Genomic DNA, 20,464 nt, shown 5'->3' on the forward strand with positions numbered 1-20,464 from the left:
GACCAGATTGGTGTATGATTTATTAGCTGGTGCTGGAGAGGTAAGGAGAGAGGGAATGAAGGAGGGAGAGAGAAGAGATCCCTGGCAGCAGCTGAAATTGAGCCTTAAACTGGAGCCCATATGTAGAGGGAAAGGAGGGAGGGAGGGAGGGAGAAAGAGAGAAGGAAAGGAAGGAGTGGGGGAGGGAGGATGAGAGGATTGTGTGCAGTACGTACACAGTCGGGCCTCTGAACAGCCCAACCAACTGACCAAAAGTATTCAGACCCCTTGACTTTTTCCACGTTTTGTTACGTCACAGCCTTATTCTAAAAAAAAAAATGTTTTTGTTTTTTTTCTTCTTATCAATCTACACACAATACCCCATAATGACACAACAAAAACAGCTTTTTAGAAATTAAAAACGACCACATTTACATAAATATTCAGACCTTTTACTCAATACTTTGTTGAAGCACCTTTGGCAGCGACTACAGCCCGAGTCTTCTTGGGTATTTATTTTATTTATTTCACCTTTATTTAACCAGGTTGGCAAGTTGAGAACAAGTTCTCATTTACAATTGCGACCTGGCCAAGATAAAGCAAAGCAGTTCGACAACATACAACAACACAGAGTTACACATGGAGTAAAACAAACATAATAATACAGTAGAAATATGTCTATATAGAATGTGAGCAAATGAGGTGAGATAAGGGAGGTAAAGGCAAAAAAAGGTCATGGTGGCGAAGTACATACAATATAGCAAATAAAACACTGGAATGGTAGATTTGTAGTAGAAGAAAGTGCAAAGTAGAAATATAAATAATGGAGTGCAAAGGAGCTAAATAAATAAATACAGTAGGGGAAGAGGTAGTTGTTTGGGCTAAAGTATAGATGGGCTATGTACAGGTGCAGTGATCTGTGAGCTGCTCTGACAGCTGGTGCTTAAAGCTAGTGAGGGAGATAAGTGTTTCCAGTTTCAGAGATTTTTGTAGTTTGTACCATTCATTGGCAGCAGAGAACTGGAAGGAGAGACGGCCAAAGGAGGAATTGGCTTTGGGGGTGACCAGAGAGATATACCTGCTGGAGCCAGTACTACAGGTGGGTGCTGCTATGGTGACCAGTGAGCTGAGATAAGGGGGGACTTTACCTAGCAGGGACTTGTAGATGACCTGGAGCCAGTGGGTTTGGCGATGAGTATGAAGCGAAGGCCAGCCAATGAGAGCGTACAGGTCGCAGTGGTGGGTAGTATATGGGGCTTTGGTGACAAAACGGATGGCACTGTGATAGACTGCATCCAGTTTATTGAGTAGGTTATTGGAGGCTATTTTGTAAATGACATCGCCGAAGTCGAGGATCTGTAGGATGGTCAGTTTTACGAGGGCATGTTTGGCAGCATGAGTGAAGGATGCTTTGTTGCGATATAGGAAGCCAATTCTAGATTTAACTTTGGATTGGAGATGTTTGATGTGAGTCTGGAAGGAGAGTTTACAATCTAACCAGACTCTTAGGTATTTGTAGTTGTCCACATATTCTAGGTCAGAACCGTCCAGAGTAGTGATGCTGGACGGGTGAGCAGGTGCAGGCAGTGATCGGTTGAAGAGCATGCATTTAGTTTTACTTGCATTTAAGAGCAGTTGGAGGCCACGGAAGGAGAGTTGTATGGCATTGAAGCTCGTCTGGAGGGTTGTTAACACAGTGTCCAAAGAAGGGCCAGATGTATACAGAATGGTGTCGTCTGCGTAGAGGTGAATCAGAGAATCACCAGCAGCAAGAGCGACATCATTGATGTATACAGAGAAAAGAGTTGGCCCAAGAATTGAACCCTGTGGCACCCCCATAGAGACTGCCAGAGGCCCGGACAACAGGCCATCCGATTTGACACATTGAACTCTATCAGAGAAGTAGTTGGTGAACCAGGCGAGGCAATCATTTGAGAAACTAAGGCTATTGAGTCTGCCGATGAGGATGTGGTGATTGACAGAGTCGAAAGCCTTAGCCAGGTCAATGAATACGGCAGCACAGTATTGTTTCTTATCGATGGCGGTTACGATATCGCTTAGGACCTTGAGCGTGGCTGAGGTGCACCCATGACCAGCTCGCGTAGCGGAGAAGGTGCGGTGGGATTCAAAATGGTCGGTAATCTGTTTGTTGACTTGGCTTTCGAAGACCTTAGAAAGGCAGGGTAGGATAGATATAGGTCTGTCGCAGTTTGGGTCAAGAGTGTCCCCCCCCTTTGAAGAGGGAGATGACCGCAGCTGCTTTCCAATCTTTGGGAATCTCAGATGACACGAAAGAGGTTGAACAGGCTAGTAATAGGTGTTGCAACAATTTCGGCAGATCATTTTAGAAAGAAAGGGTCCAGATTGTCTAGCCCGGCTGATTTGTAGGGGTCCAGATTTTGCAGATATTTCAGAACATCAGCTGACTGTATTTGGGAGAAGGAGAAATGGGGAAGGCTTGGGCGAGTAGCTGTGGGGGGTGCAGTGCTGTTGACCATGGTAGGGTGGCCAGGTGGAAAGCAAGGCCAGCCGTAGAAAAATGCTTATTGAAATTCTCAATTATAGTGGATTTATCGGTGGTGACAGAGTTTCCTATCCTCAGTGCAATGACGCTACAAGCTCTGGAGCAGGTTTTCATCAAGGATCTCTCTGTACTTTGCTCCGTTCATCTTTCCCTCGTTCCTGACTAGTCTCCCAGTCCCTTCCGCTGAAAAACGTCCCCACAGCAGGATTCTGCCATCACCATGTGTCACCATAGGGATGGTGCCAGGTTTCCTCCAGATGTGATGCTTGGCATTCAGCCCAAAGACTTCAATCTTGGTTTCATCAGACCAGAGAATCTTGTTTCTCATGGTCTGAGAGTCCTTTAGGTGTCTTTTGGCAAACTCCAAGCGGGCTGTCATGTGCCTTTTACTGAGGACTGGCTTCTGTCTGGCCACTCTACCATAAATGTCTGATTGGTGGTGCTGCAGAGATGGTTGTCCTTCTGGAAGTTTCTTCCATCTCCACAGAGGAACTCTGGAGCTCTGTCAGAGTGACCATTAGCTAGTTGGTCACCTCCCAGGTCAAGTCCCTTCTTTCCCCGATTGCTCAGTTCTGCCGGGAGGCCAGCTCTAGGAAGAGTCTTGGTGGTTCCAAACTTCTTCCATTTAAGAATGATGGAGGCCACTGTGTTCTTGGGGACCTTCAATGCTGCAGAAATTTTTTGGTACCCTTCCCCAGATATGTGGCTCGACACACTCCTGTCTTGGAGCTCTACGGACAATTCCTTCGACCTCATGGCTTGGTTTTTGCTCTGACTTGCACTGTCAACTGTGGGACCATATATAGACAGGTGTGCACCTTTCCAAATCATGTCCAATCAATTGAATTTACCACAGGTGGACTCCAATCAAATTGTAGAAACATCTCAAGGATGATCAATGGAAACAGGATGTAGGGGTTAGGGATCAGAACAGAGACAGGAGGTGCGTGACAATTGTTAATTGTTGTTAGTCAGTAATAGAGTAGCTCTTTACTGATGCTGCTTCACTTAAGCATTGACCTCTTAAATGTTAATCGGACTTAAGTTATAATGTAATTGTTCTATCAAGGTAAGTCGCTTATATATCATCTTCTGTTGCACCAAATCGCTTCACCTCAGTGCTGTCCCCGCTTCCCTGCTTTAATTCAGTTTGACACAAATGACTGGGGTATCAGGTTACATATCCACAGCCATTGGAGGCTCGGGAGTCCCGCCATAATGCTCATTTGCTGATCAGACTGTCCGTTAATTTGTGGCGGGAACGGTACATTTCTGGCACACAGGCTGTATAACCCTGTTAAACTATAAAGCTGAGTCTACTGCAGCGATAGGAAGTAGTCGTTCTACGAAATACACACATTGATTTATATCGAATTGAATTTAAAAAAAACGACCACAATTTGAAGATGTGAAACAAAAACATACAAGTCATAGTTAAAAAATAAATACAAAAACAAGCAAATATTTTGAGCTTTCTAACAGAATAATGCATTACATCAAATCAAATTGTATTTGTCACATGCGCCAAATACAACGTGTCGACTTAAAGGGAAATGCTTACTTACAAGCCCTTAACCAACAATGCAGTTTTAAGAAAAATACCAAAAAATATAAATAAATAAAAGTAACAAGTATTAAATAGCAGCCGTAAAATAACAATAGCGAGGCAGGTATATACAGGGGGTACCGGAACAGAGTCAGTGTTTGACGGGGTAATTGAGGTAATATGTACATGTAGGTAGCAGAGTGACTATGCATATATAATAACAGAGACTTGCAGCAGCGTTGAGGGGAGGGGGCAATGCAAATAGTCTGGGTAGCCATTTGATTAGATGTTCAGGAGTCTTATGGCTTGGGGGTAAAAGCTGTTTAGAAGCCTCTTGGACCTAGACTTGGTGCTCTGGTACCACTTGCCGTGCGGTAGCAGAGAGAACAGTCTATGACTAGGGTGGCTGGAGTCTTTGACAATTTTTAGGACCTTCCTCTGACACCGCCTGGTATAGAGGTCCTGGATGGCAGGAAGCTTGGCCTCAGGGATGTACTGGGCCGTGCGCACTACCCTCTGGAGTGCCTTGCGGTCAGAGGCCGAGCAGTTGCCATACCAGGCGGTGATGCAACCCGTCAGGATGCTCTCGATGGTGCTGCTGTAGAACCTTTTGAGGATCTGAGGACCTATGCCAAATCTTTTCAGTCTCCTGAGGGGGAATAGTTTTTGTTGTGCCCTCTTCACGACTGTCTTGGTATATTTGGACCATGATAGTTTGTTGGTGATGTGGACGTGAAGGAACTTGAACCTCTCAACTACTAGGTACTGTTCATCACCCTCTATGTTTTATACAGTCATCCACTTTTAAATACATCATGCTGAATGAATATCGCACACACACTAACTGTACTGTAGTCGTACTGTAGAGCCTCCTTCCCTTCTTTCTCAGGACCGTTAGTAGGCTTTATATACAGTATTATAATAATATCCCAATTACTTTGAGCTTGACTTCATAGTGAAATCTAAGTCCTGATAGTCAATTCAACTGAAAAAGTCAAAAGGTTAAGTGACTCACCATGCATTGATTGTAGAGGTCGACCAATTAATCGGAATGGCCGATTAATTAGGGCAGATTTTCAAGTTTTCATAACAATCGGTAATCGGTATTTTTGGACACCGATTTTATATTTTTTTATTATTTAACAAAAATACAAAAATGTACACCTTCATTTAAGTAGGCAATTCAGTTAAGAACACATTCTTATTTTCAATGACGGCCTAGGAGCAGTGGGTTAACTGCCTTGTTCAGGGGCAGAACGACAGATTTTTACCTTGTCAGCTCGGGGATTCAATCTTGCAACCTTACGGTTAACTAGTCCAACGCTCTAACCACCTGCTTTACATTGCACTCCACGAGGAGCCTGCCTGTTACGCGAATGCAGTAAGAAGCCAAGGTAAGTTGCTAGCTAGCATTAAACGTATCTTATAAAAAACAATCATAATCACTAGTTAACTACACATGGTTGATGATATTACTAGTTTATCTAGCCTGTCCTGCGTTGCATAAAATCGATGCGGTGCGCATTCGCGAAAAAGGACTGTCATTGCGCCAACGTGTACCTAACCATAAACATCAATGTCTTTCTTAAAATCAATACACAAGTATATACTTTTAAACCTGCATATTTAGTTAATATTGCCTGCTAACATGAATTTCTTTTAACTAGGGAAAATGTGTCACTTCTCTTGCAAACAGAGTCGGGGTATATGCAGCAGTTTGGGCCGCCTGGCTCGTTGCGAACTGTGAAGACTATTTCTTCCTAACAAAGACAGCCAACTTCGCCAAACGGGGGATGATTTAACAAAAGTGCATTTGCGAGAAAAGCACAATCGTTGCACGACTGTACCTAACCATAAACATCAATGCCTTTCTTAAAATCAATACACAGAAGTATATATTTTTAAACCTGCATATTTAGCTAAAATAAATCCAGGTTAGCAGGCAATATTAACCAGGTGAAATTGTGTCACTTCTCTTGCGTTCATTGCACGCAGAGTCAGGGTATATGCAACAGTTTGGGCCACCTGGCTCGTTGCGAACTAATTTGCCAGAATTGTACATAATTATGACATAACATTGAAGGTTGTGCAATGTAATAGGAATATTTAGACTTATGGATGCCACCCGTTAGATAAAATACAGAATGGTTCCGTATTTCACTGAAAGAATAAACATTTTGTTTTCGAGATGATAGTTTCCTGATTCGACCATATTAATGACCTAAGGTTCGTATTTCTGTGTGTTATTATGTTATAATTAAGTCTATGATTTGATAGAGCAGTCTGACTGAGCGGTGGTAGGCACCAGCACGCTCGTAAGCATTCATTCAAACAGCACTTTCGTGCATTTTGCCAGCAGCTCTTCGCAATGCTTAAAGCATTGCGCTGTTTATGACTTCAAGCCTATCAACTCCCAAGATTAGGCTGGTGTAACCGATGTGAAATGGCTAGCTAGTTAGCAGGTTGCGCGCTAATAGCGTTTCAAACGTCACTCGCTCTGAGACTTGGAGTAGTTGTTCCCCTTGCTCTGCATGGGTAACGCTGCTTCGAGGGTGGCTGTTGTCGATGTGTTCCTGGTTCCACCCCAGGTAGGAGCGAGGAGAGGGACGAAAGCTATACTGTTACACTGGCAATACTAAAGTGCCTATAAGAACATCCAATAGTCAAAGGTATATGAAATACAAATCGTATAGAGAGAAATAGTCCTATAATTCCTATAATAACTACAACCTAAAACTTCTTACCTGGGACTATTGAAGACTCATGTTAAAAGGAACCACCAGCTTTCATATGTTCTCATGTTCTGAGCAAGGAACTTAAACGTTAGCTTTCTTACATGGCACATATTGCACTTTTACTTTCTTCTCCAACACTTTGTTTTTGCATTATTTAAACCAAATTGAACATGTTTCATTATTTATTTGAGGCTAAATTGATTTTATTGATGTATTATATTAAGTTAAAATAAGTGTTCATTCAGTATTGTTCTAATTGTCATTATTACAAATAAAAAATGTTTTAAATCGGCCGATTAATCGGTAGCTACTTTTTTGGTCCTCCAATAATTGGTATCGCCGTTGAAAAATCATAATCGGTCGACCTCTAATTGATTGTATGTAGAGAGGAGTGTGGAAGGGAGATAGCCATGTAGGCTAATTCATTAATCTATCTAGCAACATGATCATATTCAGAGTTAGCAATCTAGCTAACTGTTTTTGAGTTCCCACTTTGTCAGGTGGTGAATAAAGCTGTCCAAAAAGAAATCCGATCATTCATAGGCCACCATTTTAGTTGTCTTACTTGACACTGTTGATAGTCTACATTAAGAAAGCTCCAAAAAGACAACTTGCATTCATCTTGGCTAGCGCACTGTAGACGTATTGATATCTCTTTTTAAACTTTTCTTTTTAGATGTAAAATCATTTTTTTAAATGACAAGCCTACTTATAAAAATAATAATTCAATGCAATTTTAAAGAATAGATTAATGTCTTACATTGCTAAAATATATCATACAGCTATTTATTACATAATTAATTAATAACCAAATGTAGCCTATTACCAGCTGAGTATAGAAAGAAAACATGTATTTATAAACAGTAAGAAAAACAAGTTAAAGTTAAACCCAGAGTAAATCTATCCAGATATATGTAAGAGCATGCTAATATAAAGGATGACTGGTCATTATTAGCCTGGTTCTATATGGAAGACCTCTACATTATGTGACTGGTCATTATTAGCCTGGTTCTGTATGGAAGACCTCTACATTATGTGACTGGTCATTATTAGCCTGGTTCTATATGGAAGACCTCTACATTATGTGACTGGTCATTATTAGCCTGGTTCTGTATGGAAGACCTCTACATTATGTGACTGGTCATTATTAGCCTGGTTCTGTATGGAAGACCTCTACATTATGTGACTGGTCATTATTAGCCTGGTTCTATATGGAAGACCTCTACATTATGTGACTGGTCATTATTAGCCTGGTTCTGAAATGGAAGACCTCTACATTATGTGACTGGTCGTTTATTAGCCTGGTTCTATATGGAAGACCTCTACATTATGTGACTGGTCGTTATTAGCCTGGTTCTGTATGGAAGACCTCTACATTATGTGACTGGTCGTTATTAGCCTGGTTCTATATGGAAGACCTCTACATTATGTGACTGGTCATTATTAGCCTGGTTCTATATGGAAGACCTCTACATTATGTGACTGGTCGTTTATTAGCCTGGTTCTATATGGAAGACCTCTACATTATGTGACTGGTCGTTTATTAGCCTGGTTCTATATGGAAGACCTCTACATTATGTGACTGGTCATTATTAGCCTGGTTCTGTATGGAAGACCTCTACATTATGTGACTGGTCATTATTAGCCTGGTTCTATATGGAAGACCTCTACATTATGTGACTGGTCATTATTAGCCTGGTTCTATATGGAAGACCTCTACATTATGTGACTGGTCATTATTAGCCTGGTTCTGTATGGAAGACCTCTACATTATGTGACTGGTCGTTTATTAGCCTGGTTCTATATGGAAGACCTCTACATTATGTGACTGGTCATTATTAGCCTGGTTCTATATGGAAGACCTCTACATTATGTGACTGGTCATTATTAGCCTGGTTCTGTATGGAAGACCTCTACATTATGTGACTGGTCGTTATTAGCCTGGTTCTGTATGGAAGACCTCTACATTATGTGACTGGTCGTTTATTAGCCTGGTTCTATATGGAAGACCTCTACATTATGTGACTGGTCGTTATTAGCCTGGTTCTATATGGAAGACCTCTACATTATGTGACTGGTCGTTATTAGCCTGGTTCTATATGGAAGACCTCTACATTATGTGACTGGTCGTTTATTAGCCTGGTTCTATATGGAAGACCTCTACATTATGTGACTGGTCATTATTAGCCTGGTTCTATATGGAAGACCTCTACATTATGTGACTGGTCGTTTATTAGCCTGGTTCTATATGGAAGACCTCTACATTATGTGACTGGTCGTTTATTAGCCTGGTTCTATATGGAAGACCTCTACATTATGTGACTGGTCATTATTAGCCTGGTTCTATATGGAAGACCTCTACATTATGTGACTGGTCATTATTAGCCTGGTTCTATATGGAAGACCTCTACATTATGTGACTGGTCGTTATTAGCCTGGTTCTATATGGAAGACCTCTACATTATGTGACTGGTCGTTATTAGCCTGGTTCTGTATGGAAGACCTCTACATTATGTGACTGGTCATTATTAGCCTGGTTCTGTATGGAAGACCTCTACATTATGTGACTGGTCATTATTAGCCTGGTTCTATATGGAAGACCTCTACATTATGTGACTGGTCGTTATTAGCCTGGTTCTATATGGAAGACCTCTACATTATGTGACTGGTCATTATTAGCCTGGTTCTGTATGGAAGACCTCTACATTATGTGACTGGTCATTATTAGCCTGGTTCTGTATGGAAGACCTCTACATTATGTGACTGGTCATTATTAGCCTGGTTCTGTATGGAAGACCTCTACATTATGTGACTGGTCATTATTAGCCTGGTTCTGTATGGAAGACCTCTACATTATGTGACTGGTCGTTTATTAGCCTGGTTCTATATGGAAGACCTCTACATTATGTGACTGGTCGTTTATTAGCCTGGTTCTATATGGAAGACCTCTACATTATGTGACTGGTCATTATTAGCCTGGTTCTGGTGTGACCAAATCATGTGCTGGTGCCATCAACTGGAAAAGTTATCTACAGCCCAGAACTTGTCATTTAATTTACTACATTTGGAACTTGTATTATGGTGTTTTGGTCTGATAGCATGTCCCCTACAGTAGCGTTTCCCAACCTTTTCTGTTCCCTGTATCACCACATCACTGTCTAAAGCTCTTGAGGACAACCATTTATGGACTCGTGTAATTTTAACATAAAATATCTTGGTGATCAAATCTAGTCAATTTTAGCAGTTGACTGGAATAAATGAAAAACCTAGTATTATAAAAAGTAATATGAAATTGCTTATAATACCATTAATACTCCCAGCTGTTGTTTTTTTCGGGAAGAACAAATATAAAGTTTTTATATAAAAATAACATAATCAAATGCAGTAGCCCTGCAGACCACAGGTTGTTACCACTGATCTCCAGTTTATTACAGTTTCAGGTTATTACACAGTGTCCAACACAGCGTTCAGCTGTCCTCATTTGCTTTCAGATAAGGCCTCTGGTACAGGAGGTAACTACTTGAGTCGGGGAATCGCTTTAGAAGCGATATGCTACATTTAGATTTCTGTTTCTATATGTTCATGAAGGGACTTGTTTGATGTGTTGTCGCTGTGAACAACTGCAGAATTATAAGTAAGGTCTATGTAGTTAATCACTGCAGCTTCTGCAGAAATGTAAATTATAGGTTGTTGTCTTTTACTTATTGCAATAAACGTATTCTTTTTCTGTAATAATGGCCACAGATTGAACCGTTTTTATATTTTGTAACTGCTGACTTCCTGTGTTGGGGGGGGAAATAACCTGTTAGCTACGTCTGTGAAATTGTCCTCCTTTCCCTGACCAGAGCAGAGCCAGAGCGTGTAAACAATCTGTGGTTACATAACGCTGGTTACAGTGTACATGAAAACGGCCTGGTTTTCAAACACATACAGGATTCACAGGAAGTCCATGTCTGCTTTTACCTCTCACTTGTCTCCTTTTACTGTTGCCAACACCTTGCTTTACACACATTGTTCCTGCCTTCCTCCCTCTTGCTCACTCTCTCCTCCCTCCCTGCCTTGTGTGTGTGTGTGTGTGTGTGTGTGTGTGTGTGTGTGTGTGTGTGTGTGTGTGTGTGTTCACTCCAAGCCCCTGAGATGCTGTAGCTTCCTCTTAATGGCAGGCAGAAGGCAGTGGCTTTGAGGGTTGTAATAAAAACAGGGAAGGTTATGATTTGGAGCGGGTCAGTGTAGATACATGTACTGTGAAGGCTAGAGAACCCATAAAGCCAGTTTTAGCAGTCCTCACATCACAACCGGCTAGAGGGAGCTGAGTAGATGCTGCCAGAGTAGAAACCCGGGTCGTGCCAGAGTAGAAACCGATCCAGGTGGCTGCAGACCAGAGGCTCTCTAGGGCTCCACTCCACTGGACTCCTGCGCCGCTCCAGGTTTTCCAGGCGGCTGCAGACCAGAGGCTCTCTAGGGCTACACTCCACTGGACTCCACTCCACTGGACTCCTGCGCCGCTCCAGGTTTTCCAGGCAGCTGCAGACCAGAGGCTCTCTAGGGCTCCACTCCACTGGACTCATACGCCGCTTCAGGTTTTCCAGGCGGCTGCCGACCAGAGGCTCTCTAGCAGAAAGATCACATGTAAAGCTGTCCCCTTTGTAGTGGGAGAGCACAGAGTGACAAGCTATTTCTTGCTTATAAAAAAAGCCCATTTGTTCCTTCAGAGACCTTGTGGATTTGCCCCCCTGATTTTTCCTGTATTACCTGTGGCTTGCCGTAGAGATTTGTGGAGTGTTCTCCCCGGGACTTTAACGCGTTTTTCTCTGGAGTTACTTGGTTGGAGAGAGATGTTGGCTGAGATTATTATCTGAAGAAAGGTACGGGAGTGGGGAGCAGGGCTTGCCTGCCTCTGAAAGCTGAAAGTAAATGTGTTGGTAGTCTGCTTCGCTGGCCGTGAATGTTTTCAGCCTCCCTCCCTCTGCTTTTTATGGCTCGCATCTCTTAAAGGAGAAGAAATACTGAAATACATTTAGGTTTGGCTGTTTAACCTATTTAATGTTCTATTCCTTTTCTCTTTTTTTGACTGGTTTTGTTGTTGTGAGATGCTGAGGTTCCATGTTTCTCATTTTTAGTATTTATGTAAAAATCTAAAATGGTGGTTGTTGTGAAGTGGAGAAATTTGTCATGGGCTCTGTCATTTTCCTCCGTCCTGTCACTGTGGATTTGTCATTTTTTAAATTATTTTTTTCCATGTTCTTTATTTGCTCCGACGTGCAAGTGCATTATTATATAAGCGTTGTATTTTTTCAGAGAAATATGGTCTGTGTATTTAGGAATGAATCGGTGGCGGTAAACACAGTGTTAGGAAATGCTTTGCTGTTATACAGAAGTTATTGAAGTTTTTTTGGCTTTGAACTTTTGCTCTGTAAGACTCAGATATTATTCTCCCTGAATCTGACATTTCCTGTGTGATTTATGTAACAATAGATTTCCCTAGCTGCTCTTTTCAACCCACATGAAACAGCATAAGTATAATCTCAGTTTCTGTGTCTGCTTGAGTTAGTAATTTCCTCTGTATTGTGTCCTGACACAGCTGTGCTCTGTAGCTTTGCTCTGTAGAAGCGCAGCGCTCAAACAGAGGCTACAGAGGTTTTTACAGATTACCATCAAACTCTCAAATCAACCACAGAACTAACAAAAGAAAAACAATGTTTTGTCCTGGAACCAGTGTAACGTAGTGTGTGGCTAGTTGCATTTTCTCTGCCTGTACAGTTATCATTGTTGCTGATTCTGATCCGTAAGGATGGAAGCTGATGGTTTGTCTTGCTCGCTTCTTTTCTTTCTTGTTTCAGAAGCGCTTCATTAAAGGGCTCAGACAGTACGGCAAGAACTTCTTCAAGATTCGGAAAGATCTGCTACCCAACAAGGAAACGGTAAATCAGTTAGTTTTTTTTCCCTCTGGGGTTATATTTTAGACCGTGGCTCTGTTGAATCAATGTGTGTTTGTGTGCTACTGTACAAAGTTTCATTAGGATTCAGATTTAGAACGTTTGTTTTTGGTTGTAGCAGTAAAATAATAATTATCAAACATGAATTCAAAACATGGCTCAGATTAAATGTTGCAGTTTTACCCCCCCCCCCCCAAAAAACAAAAAAAAGTTGGAGTTATTATGGCATGACTTTAAGTCATCATCACATTAACAGTAAAATGACAGGAAGTATTATTTTGGGCTTGCGTGTGTTATATTTGCCCCGAAGGTTTATTGATAAACAATAAGTGCATCCCTCCCATCCATCCATCCAGTCTGTTGCAATACTGTCAGATCTGCCTTGGGGCTCTCTCAAAACACCATACATGAGAGGAAATAGAGATAAATATATAGATTTATTTAGTATTATTTATTTTTTATTTATTTGACTATTATTTTAACAAGTTCTCTTTTGCAAGGGAGCCCTGCATGTACACAATTTACTAAATATAATACAATATAATGCAAATATAAAATGACAAACTCAAGAAAAATAATCCCATTCATCAGCAGAGGTCCTCAAACTGCATGTAGAATCACTAAGAGGTACCAGTTCTTCCAATTGTCAGGAACTCGGTCCATAATTATGAGATACCGTCCAACATTTGTCTTTATTGATAACCAATGTCACCATAGAAATGAATCAGCACAGTTTATCTTCAGAGCTGATAAAGGTGTAGTGAAAATGTTAATATGGGATACAGGTGTTTTCCACTACAGATTTTGTGATTAGTAGTTACTGGTGCCAAGTCTCTAGGCAGTTATGTTATGTCAAACAAAGTAGCAGATCATTTTGCACAGCGTCGGGAACCTTGCTAACTAGCTCACAGCGTGGGGAACCTTGCTAACTAGCTCACAGCGTGGGGAACCTTGCTAACTAGCTCACAGCGTGGGGAACCTTGCTAACTAGCTCACAGCGTGGGGAACCTTGCTAACTAGCTCACAGCGTGGGGAACCTTGCTAACTAGCTCACAGCGTGGGGAACCTTGCAAACTAGCTCACAACGTGGGGAACCTTGCAAACTAGCTCACAACGTGGGGAACCTTGCTAACTAGCTCACAGCGTGGGGAACCTTGCTAACTAGCTCACAGCGTGGGGAATCGGCTACCTTGCTAACCAGCTCACAGCGTGGGGAATCGGCTACCTTGCTGACCAGCTCACAGCATGGGGAATCGGCTACCTTGCTAACCAGCACACAGCGTGGGGAATCGGCTACCTTGCTAACCAGCACACAGCGTGGGGAATCGTCTACCTTGCTACCCGCTCACAGCGTGGGGAATCGGCTACCTTGCTGACCAGCTCACAGCGTGGGGAATCGGCTACCTTGCTAACCAGCTCACAGCGTGGGGAATCGGCTACCTTGCTAACCAGCACACAGCGTGGGGAATCGGCTACCTTGCTGACCAGCTCACAGCGTGGGGAATCGGCTACCTTGCTAACCAGCACACAGCGTGGGGAATCGGCTACCTTGCTAACTAGCTCACAGCGTGGGGAACCTTGCTAACCAGCTCACAGCGTGGGGAACCTTGCTAACCAGCTCACAGCGTGGGGAATCAGCTACCTTGCTAACCAGGTCACAGCGTGGGGAGTCGGCTACCTTGCTAACCAGCTCACAGCGTGGGGAATCGGCTACCTTGCTAACCAGCTCACAGCGTGGGGAATCGGCTACCTTGCTAACCAGCTCACAGCGTGGGGAATCGGCTACCTTGCTAACCAGGTCACACACACACAAACAAGCTCTACATTGCTTTGTCTATATTCCTTAGCCAGGGGTAAGTCGCTCTCTGAGTTCCTCTTTCTTCAACAGAACTGTGTGTGTGTGTTAATTATCAGTGAAAAACTATGACACGTGGGTAAGATCCGGAGAGTCCCAACAACCCTCTTGTGTTTACCTAGGAGCCATATTGACTCTAATCAGGCAGGGAGGGCAGAAACGTGACTACTGGCATATGGACTCTAGCTATGCTCCACCCACACAATTAGCTCTCAGGTCATTACTGGAAAAGAGAATGTGTTCTCAATGTCTGTCTGTAGGTAGGTAGACAGGTAGCCTAGCGGTTAGAGCGTTGGGCCAGTAACCGAAAGTTTAAAAAAAAGTAAAAAAATCTGTCTGTGCCTTTGAGCAAGGCACTTAACCCTAATTTGTTCCAGGGTCGCCGTACTACTATTGCTGACCCTGTAAAACAACACATTTCATTGCACCTATCCGGCTTATGTGATAATAAAACAAATACTTAAAAAAATATATATTTTTATAAACTGTAAAAAAAAAAATATGAATCACAAAAGGAGGCGTACGTTTAGATCGAGCAGTCACCTGTAGTACCTTCAGAAAGTATTCAAATCCCTTGACCTTTTCCACATTTTGTTGTGTTATAGGCAGTATTTATAATGGATTAGATTTAGATTTTGTGTCACTGGCCTACACAATGTCAAGGTGGAATTATTGTTTATCTACATTTTTACAAATTAATAAAAAGCTAAAATGTCTTGAATGAATGAGTATTCAACTCTTTTGTTAGATTTGAGTAAAGATTTCCTTCACAAATCACATAAGTTACATGGACTCTGTGTGCAATAATAGTGTTTAACATGATTTTTAAATAACTACCTCATATCTGTACCCCACACATACAATTATCTGTTAGGTCCCTCAGTCGAGCAGTACTGGGCACCTATTGGTAGATGGCAAAAAATAAATAAGCAGACATTGAATATCCCCTTTGAGCATGGTGAAGTTATTTATTACACTTTGGATGGTGTATCAAATACACCCAGTCGCTACAAAGATACAGGCGTCCTTCCTAACTCAGTTGCCGGAGAGGAAGGAAACCACTCAGGGATTTCACCATGAGGCCAATGGTGACTTCAAAACAGTTACAGAGTTTAATGGCTATGATAGGAGAAAACTGAGGATGGATCAGAAACATTCTTGTTACACCACAATACTAACCTAATTGACAGAGTGAAAAGAAGGAAGCCTGTACAGAATAAAAAATATTTAAAAAAATGCATCCTGTTTGCAACAAGGCACTAAAGTAATATTGCAAAAAATGTGGCAAAGCAATTACATTTTTGTTCTGAATACAAAAAAAGTTATGTTTGGGGCAAATCCAATTCAGCATATTTTCAAGCAATAGTGTTGGCTGCATCACATTATGGGTATGCTTGTAGTTGATAAGGACTGGGGAGTTTTTCAGGATAAAAAATTAACTTAATTTTCTATTTAACTAGACAAGTCAGTTATGAACAAATTCTTATTTACAATGACGGCCTAACCCGGATGACGCTGGGCCAATTGTGTGCCCTATGGGACTCCCAATCATGGCTGGTTGTGATACAGCCTGGAATCGAACCAGGGTCTGTAGTGACGCCTCTAGCACTGAGATGCAGTGCCTTAGACCGCTGCGCCACTCGGTAGCCCCCTAAATGGAATGGAACTAAGCACAAGGAAAACCTGTTTAGTCTGCTTTCCAACACACACTGTGAGATGAATTCACCTTTCAGCAGGACAACAACCCAACACATCACTCCAAATCTACACTGGAGTTGGTTACCAAAAAGACTGTGAATGTTCCTGAGTAGCCAAGTAAGTTTTTACTTAAATCTACTTGAAAATCTATGGCAAGACCTGAAAATGGTTGTCTAGCAATGAACAACCAATTTGACAGAGCTTGGTGAATTTTTAAGGGGTAAATGTTGCACAATCCAGGTGTGGAACGTTCTTAGAGACTTACCCAGAAAGACTCACAGCTGTAATACTTCTACAGAGTATTGACTCAGAGGTGTGAATGAATACTAATATAACATTTTATAATATCAGTAAGTTTGCAAACATTTCTGAAAACATGTTTTCACTTTGTCATTATGGGCTATTGTGTGAAGATGGGTGAGGGGGGGGGGAAACAATATTTCATCCATTTTTTGAATTCAGCCTGTAACAACAACAAAATATGGATTAAATCAAGGGGTGTGAGTACTTTCTGGAGGCCCTGTATGTGGTGAAATAAATCTCATAGAATTGTAAACTCTAGATCTCTCTGCTTCTACAATCATCATGTAGTCGTGTTTTAACCTAAATAATATCTCAATCTAGCAAGATATATCTATATATATTTTTTTACCAGGGAAGTCACCTTGAGCTTGACGTCTCCTTCCCCCCCCCAAGTGAGCCATGGATAGTCCTCGTAAGATAATACATGTTATAATAATACATGAATGTATATTTCTGATTTGGTTTTAAAGGAAACCGTGTTGTGGCTTCATGGCTGTACACTGACTGTCCTGTAGCTATTGGCTGTTCTGTTCAGTAATGCATCCATGTGTTTTGTGTTGGCTCAGTCAGCAGTGTAGACCCTCTGCATGTACTAGTTTCTGTACACGCCATCATTATTCTTATGGAAGACTGCAGAAATAGTGTTGACATCATCACTAAGGCTTGAGCCACTGTTTTCCTATTTCTGTTGTCAGTCTTCTTTTGAGTTTTTCTACATGAAATAAGTACCTTTACAAAATCCTGATTTTTATAAATGTAATAGTATATTCTGGAAGTGTTGACCTTTATTTATTTAACATTTTTATTTAACCTTTAACTAGGCAAGTCAGTTAAGAACAAATTCTTATTTACAATGACGGCCACCCCCCGGCCAAACCCAGACGACGCTGTGCCAATTGTGTACTGCCTTATGGGACTCCCAATCACAGCCGGTTGTGATACAGCCTGGATTGGAACCAGGCTGTCTGTAGTGACTCCTCTAGCACTGAGATGCAGTGCCTTAGACCGCTGCGCCACTCGAGAGCTACTTTAAGTCCAGGGCCAATTTTCTGAGCACTCATTAATGGCACTATGAATATTTACCATCCGTAAAACAAATGTGTTGTCTTTTAAATAAGAAATTAAGTCATTAACACCGTTGCTTAGAGATATATTACCTGACAAGTGATTGGCTCTTAATGTAAAGGGACCGTATATCAATGCTATTAATACCTGGTGGGGTAGTGTGCTGCTTGGCGTGGTAATACCTCTCTTTCCATCACGCACCCTACACACCTCCGTCTAGTTTCTAGCCCTGCTGCCACCACAGAGCAGAGAAACCGTCATCTCCCCTCTGTAAATGGACAATAAACTGCCTTTTAAGCATAAGAAAAGCAATAAAAAGGGGAGGAGGAGAGGGGGATGGAAGTCACCAGAGGAGGGGGAGAGAAGGGGGTTAGCTCAATATAGACACTGAGAAGACCAGGGTTTGTCACAGACACACTGAAAAAGCCTCCTCTTTGGTTATGATTGACATGGCTTTTGTGCTTAAAGCTCATCTCTAGACACACGCCGTTGTGGTCTTTGAGCTAGTAGCATTGCTAGTCAACACCTTATTTTCCCTAACAGAAATATGTTTACCTCCCTCTCGCTCTCTCCCACACTCTATCTATGGAGCATAACAATCTTCAAGCACTAGCTTTAGTTTGAAGTATTTTCCCTCTCCCTCTCCACACTCTGACATGTAATATTTGAGTAATTCCACTGGCATGCCTAGCCATCCAGGAAGGAACAAGCACCTCACATTACATGTGGTTGGTTGTTCCAATAACATGATGTCCTGCCCCAGGGCCTGGGTCTGGGCCTGGGATACGACCACACCACTGTACTGGGCTACTAGCCAGAACCACCAGGCAGACACATCTAGAGGGCTACGGTGTTCCTGCCTCTCTTCCTCCAGCCTTCTCTTGCTTCCCCTAGCTACAGTAGCTGGACCGCTTTTAAAGAGAACGACAGAGATTCTCCCTGGTTCTCCTCTCACTGTTCCTCTCTCACTGTTCCTCTCTCACTGTTCCTCTCTCACTGTTCCTCCCTCACTGTTCCTCTCTCACTGTTCCTCTCTCACTGTTCCTCCCTCACTGTTCCTCCTTCATGTTCCTCTCTCACTGTTCCTCTCTCACTGTTCCTCCCTCACTGTTCCTCTGTTCCTCTCTCACTGTTCCTCCCTCACTGTTCCTCCCTCACTGTTCCTCTGTTCCTCCCTCACTGTTCCTCCCTCACTGTTCCTCTGTTCCTCCCTCACTGTTCCTCTCTCACTGTTCCTCTCTCACTGTTCCTCTCTCACTGTTCCTCTCTCACTGTTCCTCCCTCACTGTTCCTCTGTTCCTCTCTCACTGTTCCTCCCTCACTGTTCCTCCCTCACTGTTCCTCCCTCACTGTTCCTCTCTCACTGTTCCTCCCTCACTGTTCCTCCCTCACTGCTCCTCCCTCACTGTTCCTCCCTCACTGTTCCTCCCTCACTGTTCCTCCCTCACTGTTCCTCCCTCACTGTTCCTCCCTCACTGTTCCTCTGTTCCTCCCTCACTGTTCCTCCCTCACTGTTCCTCCCTCACTGTTCCTCCCTCACTGTTCCTCTCTCACTGTTCCTCTCTCACTGTTCCTCTCTCACTGTTCCTCCCTCACTGTTCCTCTGTTCCTCCCTCACTGTTCCTCCCTCACTGTTCCTCCCTCACTGTTCCTCCCTCACTGTTCCTCCCTCACTGTTCCTCCCGCTAGCTAACTTGTATGAGTTTGGCTGCTTCTAAAGAGTGCTATGTTGTTCCCACCTGCCTCTCTCCCTCACTACCTCCCTCACTACCTCCCTCCCTCTCCCTCACTCCCTCCCTCCCACCTGCCCCTCTCTCCCTCACTACCTCCCTCCCACCTGCCCCTCTCTCCCTCACTACCTCCCTCCCACCTGCCTCTCTCTCCCTCACTACCTCCCTCCCACCTGCCCCTCTCTCCCTCACTACCTCCCTCCCACCTGCCCCTCTCTCCCTCACTCCCTCCCTCCCACCTGCCCCTCTCTCCCTCACTACCTCCCTCCCACCTGCCCCTCTCTCCCTCACTACCTCCCTCCCACCTGCCCCTCTCTCCCTCACTCCCTCCCTCCCACCTGCCTCTCTCTCTCACTACCTCCCTCCCACCTGCCTCTCTCTCTCACCGCCTCTCTCCCTCACTACCTCCCTCCCACCTGCCTCTCTCTCTCACTACCTCCCTCCCACCTGCCTCTCTCTCTCACCGCCTCCCTCCCTCTCTCTCCCTCACTACCTCCCTCCCACCTGCCTCTCTCTCTCACTACCTCCCTCCCACCTGCCTCTCTCTCTCACCGCCTCCCTCCCTCTCTCTCCCTCACTACCTCCCTCCCACCTGCCTCTCTCTCTCACTACCTCCCTCCCACCTGCCTCTCTCTCACCGCCTCCCTCCCTCTCTCTCCCTCACTACCTCCCTCCCACCTGCCTCTCTCTCACTACCTCCCTCCCACCTGCCCCTCTCTCCCTCACTACCTCCCTCCCACCTGCCTCTCTCTCTCACTACCTCCCTCCCACCTGCCCCTCTCTCCCTCACTGCCTCCCTCCCTCTCTCTCCCTCACTACCTCCCTCCCACCTGCCTCTCTCTCTCACTACCTCCCTCCCACCTGCCTCTCTCTCTCACCGCCTCCCTCCCTCTCTCTCCCTCACTACCTCCCTCCCACCTGCCTCTCTCTCACTACCTCCCTCCCACCTGCCCCTCTCTCCCTCACTACCTCCCTCCCACCTGCCTCTCTCTCTCACTACCTCCCTCCCACCTGCCCCTCTCTCCCTCACTGCCTCCCTCCCTCTCTCTCCCTCACTACCTCCCTCCCACCTGCCTCTCTCTCTCACTACCTC

General features: G+C 43.6%; 1 protein-coding gene across 1 annotated transcript in view; it reads left to right on the top strand.

The window, feature by feature from the left end:
- Positions 1-20,464, top strand: part of rerea (arginine-glutamic acid dipeptide (RE) repeats a) — a 387,734-nt gene that overhangs the window by 313,837 nt on the left and 53,433 nt on the right. Inside the window, 1 exon segment of the mRNA XM_045696470.1 lies at positions 12,625-12,705. Within this exon segment, the coding sequence (XP_045552426.1) occupies positions 12,625-12,705 (81 nt within the window).

The sequence above is a fragment of the Salmo salar genome, chromosome ssa15, assembly GCF_905237065.1.
Source record: "Salmo salar chromosome ssa15, Ssal_v3.1, whole genome shotgun sequence".
NCBI classification, from domain to species: Eukaryota; Metazoa; Chordata; class Actinopteri; order Salmoniformes; family Salmonidae; genus Salmo; species Salmo salar.